The sequence below is a fragment of the Crocodylus porosus genome, unplaced genomic scaffold (assembly GCF_001723895.1).
Source record: "Crocodylus porosus isolate Cpor-Errol unplaced genomic scaffold, CroPor_comp1, whole genome shotgun sequence".
In the NCBI taxonomy this organism is placed as follows: domain Eukaryota; kingdom Metazoa; phylum Chordata; order Crocodylia; family Crocodylidae; genus Crocodylus; species Crocodylus porosus.
This window is the reverse complement of record NW_017728911.1, coordinates 8,343,659-8,356,653: the sequence shown is the minus strand read 5'-3', so window position 1 is coordinate 8,356,653 and position 12,995 is coordinate 8,343,659. Positions and strand designations below refer to the sequence as shown.

Here is a 12,995-nt window from a genome sequence, read left to right as displayed (position 1 = left end):
CTGATCCAATGATGGTGAAATTTGAAGTCTTTAATTGCAAGATCTTGGTTCTCCGTAAGGCCAGTGTAAAAGAGTGAAGAGAAGAAGGTGCAGACCACGCTGATTCTTACTTTTCTTGTGAAACAGTTCTGTTTGCAGACTGTGCAACAACACATGCAGGTGGTGACAAAAAGGCTAGGTGTCTGCCAACATTTCAGTGAACGTTAGCATGGCAGTTTTATGCTCCTGGCAAGAGAAGTGCAGGTTCATGGTAATGATTTGGTCATTTAGCACCTACATTTAATTGCAGTAGGTAGCAATTGACTGAAGTTCAGTACATGTTGTTCTCCCTCCCCCCCCCTTTGTCTTATGTAGTAAATTTTTTATTTGAATCTTGGTTATGTGACTCAGGGACATGGGAATTGCCATGTCAGATCAGACTAATGGGCCCAGGCTAGTGCATCATCCTGTATGTGATTATAAGCATTTAACATCCCTTGTTCTGAGAGAAGACAGACTTAAAAGCTTTGAATTATTTTTTTCTTTCTTGACCAGCCTTGTTCTTTTCCACTTGGTAAAACGTTTTTTTCCTCCTCCTTTTTTTATTAGAAATTCAAATCATGGTGGTTCTACCCTGCTTTCCTGTTTGCTTTTTGTGATCCTTATCACTGGTGGGGATCCATGTGGCTTTAGAAATAGCACTTCAAATTTTCTGTTGTTGGCTTTTCAACAGTAGAGCAAAAAATGTCCTGTAAGTAGTAGTTCTTCAAAGTAAAATTAAACGAACTTCACAGTCATGGTGAGTTTAAATATGAATGTTGAGGGCTTTCTGTTTCTGTTACCAGACCATGATTTTAAATTGTCACAGTCTGGTAGTTACTGTAATTTCAAAATGAGAGCTTTAAAAAGAAGTTTTACAACAGAGAAAAATATTTTAATGCATTTTTTCCCAATGAACCCACTGGAATTTTGACATTTTAAATATTCCCTGGAGGAATTGTGAGTTCAAACACAGCAGCATTGTGCTGAAGTAGCAGAACTTCCTCCCGAAGTGAAAGTGACTTCTCTGCTTGTCTGTTCTCTTCTGTTCTGACTGAAATCCGAAAGCGACGTAGTGCTCCTGGGGAGCATAAATTAGTTTAATTACATTCTTGTTTGAATTATAAGATGGAGGGAGGAATTTTATTGAAATATGTGTGTTTTGGTAAAGGATTTCTTGGTAAAATTGTTTCCCTTAAAAGGAAAATTTGATTCTTCAGTGTTCTGGCCGATGCCTGTCAGCAGCCTGGTGGAGTTCCTTCAGGTGTCGTCCTACATTGTGTTAATCAAGACCACTCCATTTGAGAAGTTTTGGTTTAGTATTTGTGGCTATTAGCACAGACTGGAAAAAAAACACTTTTCCTTGAATTGAAAAAGTGAACCTGTCCATAGGACCCAGTACAAATCTATTCCACAAAGGAAGACATATTAGACTTCTGATATTTCAGAGGCTCATGTGTGTAATGTAACAGCTTATTTTAGGTTTCTTTAAGCTTGGTGCATAATCAAAAAGCTTATCTTTTCCAATAAAACTTGACCGTTTTGCCTAAACAAGTGTTTTTCCTTGTGCCTACTATTTTTCTCATTGTTTTGTAAAGGAGTGGCTGACATTTTGAAAGCTGGTTGGTTTGGTGCCCATCAAGAATAGTAGCTTGTTTATATAACTATGGCCATAAGGATATTTTATATTCCCTGAAGACACCAGGGGCAATTTTCAGCGCAGGTTTCATTGTATGTGAATTTATAAGAATCTTATTTAAGTACTGAGAAATCCAAACCTCTGTACCTTTCCTTTTTACCCTTTGCATTGGATGTTGATTTACTTTGCTTTTGAGTGGACTATAAAACACAATGCTTCATCTCATTTCATCCTTTCAATCCAGCACAAGTGACTGAAAGGTTAAAATGTTATAGGTAAGACCTTCAGCAGTACTTCCACATAGAAAGGAGCACTGTGGAAATGGAGCATGTTATTGCATTTTACAGCTTAATTTATTCTGTGCACTTACTGAATTGCTAAGTTCTTCCATAGTCATTTCTTTAAAATAGTCTCTTGTGTAACAGGTTTTGAAATAATGGCCATACGCAGTTGTTGGGGGTTTTGGGGGCTGGGATGGTAGCATCCATGTAGACTGCGGTGTTAAAAGCCAAACAAAATGTTTTAATTTCAGATTTCATCCCTTCATAGTTTGTTACCTCCATTACTTGTATTTAGAAATTGAGTATTGACCTCCTGAATCTAATGAAAGTGAAAATGTGATCAATAGATAAATGTCTTAGTTGCCTATAGTGTAAGTAAAAATAAATCCAGACTAATATGTCTTAGAATCACCATCTCTCCTACAGTCCTAAATATAGCTAAATATACCCCTTTATATAACCATTTGGCTATTATGGAGCCAGGGCAGAGCTATTTCCATCTTGCAAGAAGGGTTATATAACTGTTATTATGGCTAATTCCCCTAACTTTTTATTTTGTTTTTTAATAGTGTGCCGATCAAATAAAAGTCCCTGGGTTTGTCTGACTTGTTCAAGTGTCCATTGTGGAAGGTAGGTAGAGGATAAATCGGTGAAACTCCTCACATGATTCAGCTTCTCTTTACAGTTCTTGCATCGTTTTTCCTTTGCTGCATGTTTTGTTTAGAATTATATGATTGCCCTTTTTTGATGGTTCCCTTATACCTTAGTAGCATAGAAGCTATTGCAGTTCAGCAGTTTATTTGCTGTACATTCATAATGAATGTTCTTCTCTGCTTTCTTGTAGTCTGTGATTTTATACTTTCCTTTGCTTGAAAGCATAAAGTGTCTTTTGTGAAGAGGTTTACACTGTCGGTCAGTTCCAACTTTGTGTTGGTGGAGCTATTAGACTGTGCTGTGTCCCTTCCCCCCACCTTTTTCAAATATTAGCTAAGTTATTTTCACACACTTATGTAATTACAACAGCAATTATGCATGAACTAATTAGGTTCTTTCCCACCCTCTAAAATAAAGTTGCTTCTGTTGTGGCTTTAAAAACAAACAGCAGCCAGGTCTTCCTTAGTATTTTGCAAACCAAAATTTGGCCCAGTTTGTTTTGAGAAGTAGCTGGTGGCTAGTTAAGCTGCAGGGATTTTATATGTATGTCATTGAGAATCCTGAAACAAAATACATGCCCTTATCTATATCATCAATAACTGGTAGAGGTGGTCTTTCACAAGACATCTTTTTCTGTATGTATATGTTGAAGTACACTGAATATGTATGTAAGAATGTAGTGATGGAAATGATTCTTTGCACTTTGAAGAACAAGTGTCCTGAGATGTGCATGCTCAGTCTAATTGACCGTCATTTACACCAGGGTGTCCAACTGGCAGCATTTCAGCTCTAGTCCGGCCACCACTCTTCCCACAGCTTCTGCTGTGACGGAAAGTAAAAGGATTTAAAGTGAGGTCTGCCATAGGCACAGCTAGGTTTTTATACTAAAAACCACTGTTAAACTTGGTGAGTTTCTTATTAAAATAGATCCCAGTAAATTCCCATTTTGGTGTTTCTTTAAATGTCTGTTCACGTAGAGATAAGAATGTGCTAACAGCGTTAATCATTTCTTTCCTATCAAAAGCTTTGGTGCAGTAAATCGTTGCTTTTCCTGTATTTCAAAAATTAATAGCTTGAAGGGAGAGAGATGTGAAACTTCATCATATTATGTGAATGCTCAAAGGCTGAAATAGAAAGTTTGGAATATTTTGCTCATTTCTTTTTTTTTTTTTAATTTTTTATAAAACATTTGTGTGCCGTTAATAGGCTTTGCTTTACATTTTCACTCGTTTGGGGTTAGCTCTTAAAACTCATGTCATCCCAAGTATTTGAACATACCTGAATGAGAGAATGTTAATGTGCTTCATAAAAAAACACCATTATGGTTTTGAGAGCTCAAGGATTTTGTGAGCCAATATAACGTGTCCTTTTGTTCAGGTAACACAACATAAAAGGAAAAGAAACTGTGTCCCCTCAAATCTTGACTTGAAGCGACTGGTAGTTCTCTTTCCTAGATTGTATCCTTTTAAGAAGTACTTTACTGAAATAGGAATACTGGTATACTGTCGCAGCAAAGCTCTCCTACTATGAGAGCAGGGATACTAGAAAAGCTGTAGCACCAGCAACAAGCAAAACAGCCTGTATCAGTAAAAGTGCAGTTTTGCTAGTATAATTGTGTCTAGGGTTTTCTGCCAGCAAAGTAGAAGGAATTATACCTCTTCATATGCCTGACCAACAAAGCTAGCTGTGCTGTCTGAAATCTTGTAGAGACTTGGTCCTGAATTTCAAGGGAGAAGAACAGAAGACCCCTACATGACAAGTAAATGCAGATGTCAGTCACTTGATATGGGCATGGGGACCTAATATTCTTTTTTTCCAATTACAAATATATGACAAGTCAAAGGAGACCCAAATCCTGGTGCTTGCCTTAAAGACACTGACTGGTTGACAGAGAAAAAAAGTGTTTGAGAGAAGAGGACAGATTTAAGAAGCTTAGCCAGTGTTTGCTTTCCCAGGAGTTCTGTTTAAAAATAGAAGAGGGTTTTTTATGATTTTTTGTTTTTTTAAGGTATGTGAATGGCCATGCAAAGAAACATTATGAAGATGCACAGATTCCTTTAACCAACCATAAGAAAACAGAAAAGCAAGAGAAAGTTCAGCACACTGTGTGTATGGATTGCAGTAGTTACAGCACATACTGGTAAGTAAGCAGCTGCAACATTTCTATTCAGGAACTTGTTGCACATTCAGATGCGCACATGTTGGTAAGGTGGTAGGAAAATGGTAAAACATTATATGTATTTCCAGACTTGGCTATTATAGAGACAGTATGTGAAATCTGTCTCTTGGGAAGGATTTTATAGCCTCGATTTGAGGTGATACTCCTGTATTACAAGTGACATTTTACAAGGGTTTTTTCAATGTGAGTTATATGGATTTGTTTAATTGCAGCAGTTACTGTGCAACTTTGTGTGTTTTTGGAGTATGATTTAGAATATACCCTTTGCAGACAAATACAGACTTAGCAATCAGTTCCAGTTACTCATTTCATAGAGCTGGCTAGTCTTGCACAGACGGAATAAACATTTACAGATGCTTCAAGTATGATTGTGGTCAAAGGAACAAGTGATTAAGTAAAAATGACAATTTCTTGCTCAATAGATTGGCTCCTGGTGCATATGCCTTTGTCTTTGCAGGGATGTGGGCAGATGAGATGTTTGTTTCTGCTGGTAGATTTGAAGAACTAGTATGGTTGTGGCAAGAATGAAGTAGACCCCATTCAGATGCAGCATCATATTGTTGGTCAAGTTGAAATAGGAGTATTATTGTTGATCATGATGAAAGACACTACAGCTAGTCTGACTTTGTGCTGCAATAGTTCTATGAACTGAGCAAATGTGATATGGATGCTATTAGGGGAGGATAATAGGGAGCTCAACAATGGTATTCTCTTTTCGGAGTATATTGCTTCTGTTCCTGACAGCAAAGGCTGGGAGTGTTGTGTTTTGTGTTCATCATCTTTTACCCTCTCCACCCCAGAACGTTTTTTTTTTTTCTTCTTCTTGGCTTTAAGGTTATTACTACGTATGCGATTGCTCAGGAGGAGAGGCAGAATAGGAATTAAATGGCCTGTGTTTTGGGTGACTAGTTCATAGCTAGAGAAGGACTAACCATTGCCGCTGAATAAGATGCTGTTCTGAGCAGGAAGCCTCACATTTTTGTGTTTGTAGGTAGAATCTGTGGGCTGAGTCGAGTGTCCTGCTGGATGAAAGAATGGTTGTGTAGTAAATGTCTTCCTCATGGTCTGAGATCATTGTTTAGTGAACATCAGAAAAAGAATAACAGTTTGCATGATATAGGCAGTAATGCCATATGCTGTACATAAATTGATAAGCATAGAAGAAAGTTAGGTTTGAAGAGCCTTATGGACTCTTGTTTCCATTCATATTATGTTTTCCTTACCCAAAAAAAGGTACACCTGGTTCTGTGTGATATTGTTATGAAAGAACCCTGTTCTAATGCATATACATAAAGCAAAGTAGGGCATGTAAGAACATTTATGCCGCAGTTCTGATATGTGCAGTTAATAATTCAGTTTTAATGACGCAGTATAGTTTTTTTCACATGAAACTATATTCATCTTGAAAGTAAGGATGTATGTAAAAATTTGACACGGGTAGTAGTTAGAACGTTGGTATATCCTCAGCTTGCTTTTAAAATCTGCAGACCAAATGAGATCTCAGATGATGTGCAGGACTTGCTATTGTAATAACCTGCCAAAATTTATTGACTTAATTGCGCCATCTCATTAGAACAATAAAGGGCTCGGCTACACGTGATGCTATTGCCATAGTAATGTGCTACAGCGATGTAAAAAAAAACCATTTTTGCTCTACCTCAGTGTAGCGTGTTGGTGATGCAGCAGCTAAAAATAACTGCACCATGTAGATGGCACAGTACAGGGTGTTACTATGCCATCATTTAGTGCTTCCAAAAGAAAGTACTAAATGATGGCACCGTAACAACGGCTGTAGGGGCACGTGTAGACGTGCCCACAGTCGATCTTGCTGTGAAATCTTATTGAAATCTTGGAATGAAGGTGAGAGAACATTTAATTTTCCCAAGTGCAAAAGAGCCTTTAGACCAAAACAGAGAAAAGGAATGATGAAATCATAATGTAATAGCCAGACACTGAAATTGCAACATGTTCGCATTAGTAATGCATGAAAAACAGTGTAGCATGTGAAACTTCCTTTGCAGTACTAGCTGAGTAAAAAGTTGTCAAGTTATGAATGAATTGGAATTAATTGCAGATACTTTGCCATGGAGAGTTTGTGTTTCACTGTAATTTGTTAACAAATTATAAGTCTTTTGTGCTAAGCTGTGTGAAGATGGACAGGTTTCAGAAGATAAAATTCCTTGTTTTCGTAAGAAAGGCCTAAGTATTTTTCCTCATGTTAAGTAATGCATAGCTGGTTTTGCTAAGAGGTGTCTTCTGTTGGCATTATTAAAAGTGACTATAGATACCATTTTTATGTGATTTGCATTGTATATGTAAACTTCTTGGGATGCGAGAGAGAATATGCATTCAGTGCAGGCTGATCTTACAAGTAGGGACCTACTCAAATTGCGATTTTTGCGGAAGGTGCACAACTTTGCCCCTTCCAAGTGAGCGTATACTTAGAATGAATGTTGGCACATTATGTGATCATTGTGGCCATTAGCAAGGGGTCAGAAGCATAAAAGAAAATACTCAGATTTGGCTGAGACATATCTTATTGTAAGGTGTGTGGGGACTTCCTCCTTGCTGGTATGCACATTTTGATATTAAAGCTATTTGTGGGGAAGGTTCTCTGTAGGGAAGAGCACCTTACTATTCTGTTTCTGCTTGTAGTTGAGAAGTGACCTCCATTACCATGTCCTGGGCCCCATTTACTACAACCTTTAGCCTGCTGGAAAGCTCTCCTGACAAGGCTTGTATGTATTCTCCTATATTTCTGTCTGGAGTGCATTTAGTTCTTTTCAGTCTTATGAGGAGCCTTTAGAAATGCACAGGGAGGTTCTGAAAATAAAAATCTAGATTTGGATCAGCTTGTCAGAAAGCTGCTTAGTGTTTCTGTCCCTAATACTGAAATGGATAACAAAGGTATCATTAATTTTATTTCTAGTTTGCATGTAACCTTGATGTAAATCAGAATTGGACTAAATAGCTTCCTGTAATTAAGTTTCTGTGACTAAGCACAGGGTGTGTATATTTGCTTTGTATGCTGATAGGCTCCTAGTTAAGTTTTGACTGGGGAACATTTGTACTTTGGTAGGACTGGGTTACCTGAAATGAGCCATAGTTAAAGGACATTTTTGCAGCCCAGGTGATTATAACTTATAAAAACTTTATAAAAACTTTATAAAAACTTTATAAAAACTTTATAAAAACTTTATAAAAACAGTAAAAATCTAAGATTCTAAAAAACACAGAAAATATTTCTTCAAAACAGAATATTCAGGAATAAAGGATTTTGCTTTCCAGCAAATTGTTTTCCTTGCCATCCCCAAGACATTGGTCTTCACAAGTGAAGTGACATGAACATAAATCTTAGGTTTCAAAGAGTCTAGCTACAGTGTAGGACAGTGGAAAAGCAGTGACTTTCTACAACAAATATTGAGTCTTCTATTTCTGGTAAGAACAGTGAATTGAAGGGGAACTTCCAAAGCTAGTAGATGTACCTTCCTTACTCTCTGCTGCTTTTGCCCCATTTATTACCTTCCCTACTGCCCCCAAACAACCACAAATTGAGGTGGGTCTTGAAGAAGCATTTTAAGGGAAGATGTTTTTTAAAAATGCTCATGGATACATGTGCAAGGATGTATAGGTGAATGTACTTAAACACATTTTAAAAGATTTTCAATGATTATCCACATTTATTTATTTATTTATTACCATTTCTTGCATAACAAGATCCTAGTTTAGGACATTCTCTCTTGGCCTCCTGCTAACTCTGGAATCAGTAGATGGAATGCAGATCCCCAGATTAAATGTAAATTTGAGAGTATAAGTTTTAGCTGAAGCTCATAGCCTTAAAAAATCCATGTCTTAGTTGATAAATGGCCTTTTAGTTTTTATTTAAATACCTACTAAGAGCCTACAAAGATTTTTACTGCACTACCTTCAGAAGGACTTGTGAATTGCTACTCCCCTATGTTCCTGTGTTCTGTCAGTAAAATTAAATTTGTCAGAAGGCTGCATTTTGAAGTGTAAATTATTCTAAAGATGGGTTCATGTTTTCTCTGTTCTGATATATAGGCAGTTGGCTAACACAGCTGAAAAAAGAGCCCTGTTTATGACTTGGTTTAAAATGCTTCCCATGTCCATGTGGTCCCTGCTACAACTCATAAGTCATATTTTTGACTTGTCAGCCTTGTCATGCTCTCCTATATATAGAGAGAGTAGTTCTGGTGTCAGGCCTAAACTACAGATTTTGCAAAAATAATGGTTTATAGAATTAAAGATTTGATTTAAAACAAAACTTGTTTTAATTTGGGTTTACCCATTTTATTGACAACAACCTAAACATTGGATTATAGTGGTGGTAAAAATGACTTCTTATTTTTTTTAAACCTGTATTATTCTAATATTATAAAAGTCTAAGTCTGTCTGTTGAGCCATAATGCTTTGTTTGCATTCTGATTGGCTGACGGAAACAGCCAATCAGAGTGCTCCAAGTGTGGGGGAGCACCACCATTATTCCAAAGCTGCGCCAAGGACTGGACAGAGGGTGGGGGAGCTGAGGTCTCCCTGCAAGTGGTGCCAAGGGCTGGGCAGGGGGTAGGGGCTGGCCTCTGCTCCCCCACCCCGCTCCCTGCAAGAGGCAGAACAGTGGCAGCATGTGGGGCATTAGGTAGTGGCACTGCATCCCAGCCCCCTACCACCCGTCTTTCTTGATGGGCAATTGGCTAGTACAAATGGTGAAAGTGCAAAGGTATGTGACCTTCTCAGGGGCTGAGCATGAAACCCTTTAGCAGTAAAATCAACCCACCTTGTCACCGGACATTAAAATACCCTCCCTCATGTTCCTCACAGGGTTACACAGGTAGGCCCAGTTGACACATACTGATCCATGTTTTGTTTCAAGGTGCAGTGTCCAGATTAAAATGTGACATATGCCTAGACCAGGAAGTAACAGAGTAAGAGTATTATTGGAACCAGCCCCTGTGAGCAGTGCTGTAGCAATGAAGTTTGGTGCCTGGGACAAAGCCTGCAGTGGCAGCCCACCCTTGCCCTGCACACAGATCTAGGGGGCACATGCCCCCTCAGGCTTGCCCAGGAGTGCACGCAGTGCCAGGAGCTGCTCTTGGTGTTAGGGGCCAAAATCAGTTTAACTTTAATTCAATGTTAGCCACCCTATGAAAAATGGGCAGGGAAGAGCTAGAGAGTGGACCTGAGCTCTGGTATCTGTCAGCCAGATACCCGGACCCTTCCTAAATGAGGGACTATGCACACAATGTAAGAATAAACCAAGTAAACAGTTTATTTAACATCTAACAACCAGTTACTGTAAAATATCAATACCTTATCCTAAAAGAAGACTATACTATTCCTATGTACACACGCACGCATGCACACGCACTTCAGTTACAGTGTTGTAAACAGTAGGTAATGCACAGGTACTTACAGACATAAAACACAGGGAAGAAGGGCTGATATTTACCTATAGGACCTGTGGGGTTATGCTACTGGGGGGAAGGTAAAGACAGATAAACCGGGACAACCCTTACAGTTTCCCTGTCTGTAGTATGCTAGTAGTTTTGATCTATTCTGTATCAGTGGTGGGAGACTTTGGCTTCAGGTAGGTATCCTTTCGTTTCTCTGCCTCATGGGTTCTACCTCTCGGGCATGAATCCACTCAAATCAACCTCCCAAGCAGTCTCCCAAACAGAAATCCACTCTATCTACCACCTTGCAGGCACACATACGAACACCTCTCAGGCACACCGATGGAGCCAATTGAACCTTCACTCTGAGGGAAAAATTCCTTTTATACTCCCTATACACACTGCACTCTCACTTGCGCGCGGCATTCATACAGGTAACTTCCACATGGCACCCAGGAGTTTTCCCCATGTCACACTAGATTTCTTCACATGGCAAGTTCTCTTTGCCACATGGCCCTCTACTCTCCTGTACCTGCTGGCCACAGGGTCACGTAAAGTTCAACTAGGTCTTCAGCCTTATAGTGCCTCCATCCCACACCCCACCCTGGCAGTGCCTGTTGGCGACCTTTCACTTCAGTGCCCAGGCCAGTCACCCCGCTTGCCACCACCCCCCCGCCTACCCCTTCCACCTTGCTGTGGCACTGCCTGTGAGCCAGTCTCTGCAGTTTTTCCACAGTCACCATCTTGGCCTGATCAAGCAGGAAATTAGCCAGGCAGATTGCACTCCCCTTGGCCACTCGCTATGGGGTAGAGAAGATGCACCCAGTCTCAGAGAAGTTCAGGATGATTTCAGGAGTGGAATTTAACATCATTGGTGAGAAGTAAACTTTAAAATAAGAATTTTTAAAAACCTTTTAAAATAGATTCATAAATTGTAAGGGCTGGAAGTAACCTTGCAAGATCATCCAGTCCAGCCTCCCTGCACTAGGCAGGAAAGACAACTGGGGTTATCAAATTCAGTCTCCTCTTGAAGATTTCTAGGGTAGGTAATTGCACCACTTGGGTCTGGAAGGAGCTTATTTCACAGTCCCAGTCATGATGACGTGGCTTAGAATAATAGGGAGTTTTAAGTTCCACCCCCACTCTCCAGGTGTTTGAGGCCAGTCACATAGGCAGAGGGAGCAGGTTTCCCCCTCCCTCAGGAATGTATCCAGCTCAAGTTACAACTCAGGGTTACCTGAAAAAGATGAGGCCAGGGGTGTCTGCCCTCTGCGGTGACCATGGTAACCGAATTGTCAGATTGGTCATCAGCCTGATAGAGTTTGGAGAGAGACGGAGATGTCATTCTGCCACACTTACACAACACATAAGACTGGTCATAACAACAACACACAGAGAACATTAAAGCACGTTGGGGAGCTCCCGTGCTAGAGCCCTCTCAGGTAGGCTTGAGTCGATCTGACCCACTACCCAGGGTCCTTTTGTGGCAGGGCATCTGCTGTCACATTTTGGCTTCCCTTGATGTGTTCACCGGTGAAGTTGAACTCCTGAAACTGCCAAGCCATTTGAAATTTGGCGTTGGTATTCTGCATGGTTTGCAACCATTGAAGTGGGGCACGGTCCGATAGGACAGTGAACTGCTGCCCTCACAGATAGGGCTTCAGTTTGTTCAGTGCCCAGACAATTGCCAAACAGTCCTTCTCAATAGAGGACAGGTTCCACTCCCAAGGGATTAACTTCCGGTTTAAGTAAACTACGGGATGTCTTGTCTCTTGGTGCTCCTGGAAGAGTACAGCTCATAGTCCTAAGTTGGAGACATCTGTGGCTACGTAGAAGGGTTTATCGTGGACCAGTGCCTTCAGAATCGGTTGTTTGATCAGGGCAGCCTTTAGGGTGTCAAATGCTTCCTGACACCCTTGCTTCCAGACCATCAGATCAGGGCTGCCTTGGTCAGCTCAGGTAGGGGAGCTGCCTTTTCTCCAGATCCAAGGACAAACTGCCTGTAATATGCAACCAGACCAAGGAAGGCTCTGACTTGCTTCTTGGTATCTTGAGCTTCTGTGATCTAGTGGTATTGCAGGAAATAAACCTAACTATTTCCCAGAGCATTACATATATGCATTGGCTTGGAGCCATTTTTAGCAGCTAAGGGGACCCAGAGAGCCTGGGTCTGGGAGTTGGAGTTGAGCTGCTAAAAATAAAAATTCAGATAAAGAAGAAATACTATAATCAGTCATACAAAGAAGAGCTCATTATATCTGTGACAACCCCACCACTCCCAGGCAGAAATTATCCGTTACAACAGGGGTCGGCAACCTATGCACGCGTGCCAAAGGTGGAACTTGGCATGCTTTTGATTGGCACACAGACTGCTTCCCGCCCCTCAGGGTGGGACGAGCTAAACCCAGATGAACCAGCATGTGGCTGCCCAGGAGCAGTCTTGTGCTGCCGCTGACCCCAGCCGGGTAAGAGCCCCTTGGGCCCCAGACCCAGCCTGGCATCACCACTGGCCCTGGCCCAGTGCTGCCCCTGAGCTGGGGGCTGTCGGCACCCTGACGGCCCGGCCCCAACCCCGTGTTGCTGGCAGGCCCCGGCCCTGCCTGAGCCCAGCCCCAGCCGGCACTACTGCCATGGTTGGCCCCAGCCCAGTGCTGCCACCACCAGGTCAGGGCTGTCCCAGTGTGGCCCCAGCCTCAGGCCTGGCCATATGCTGCCTGTGGGCCCTGCCCCAGCTGGTACCACCACAGCCGCTGGCTCCAGCTCAGTGCTGCTGCTGGGCTGGGGCCTGCACAGGGCTCAGGCCTGGCCACATG

At 41.2% G+C, this 12,995-nt stretch overlaps 1 protein-coding gene across 1 annotated transcript in view; it reads left to right on the top strand.

Moving 5' to 3' along the window:
• USP3 (ubiquitin specific peptidase 3) overlaps positions 1–12,995 on the top strand; it is a 53,894-nt gene that overhangs the window by 15,515 nt on the left and 25,384 nt on the right. The window contains exons 2-3 of the mRNA XM_019533393.1: positions 2,508–2,568; positions 4,601–4,732. Of these exons, the coding sequence (XP_019388938.1) occupies positions 2,508–2,568; positions 4,601–4,732 (193 nt within the window). The remainder of the gene's footprint in view (positions 1–2,507; positions 2,569–4,600; positions 4,733–12,995) is intronic.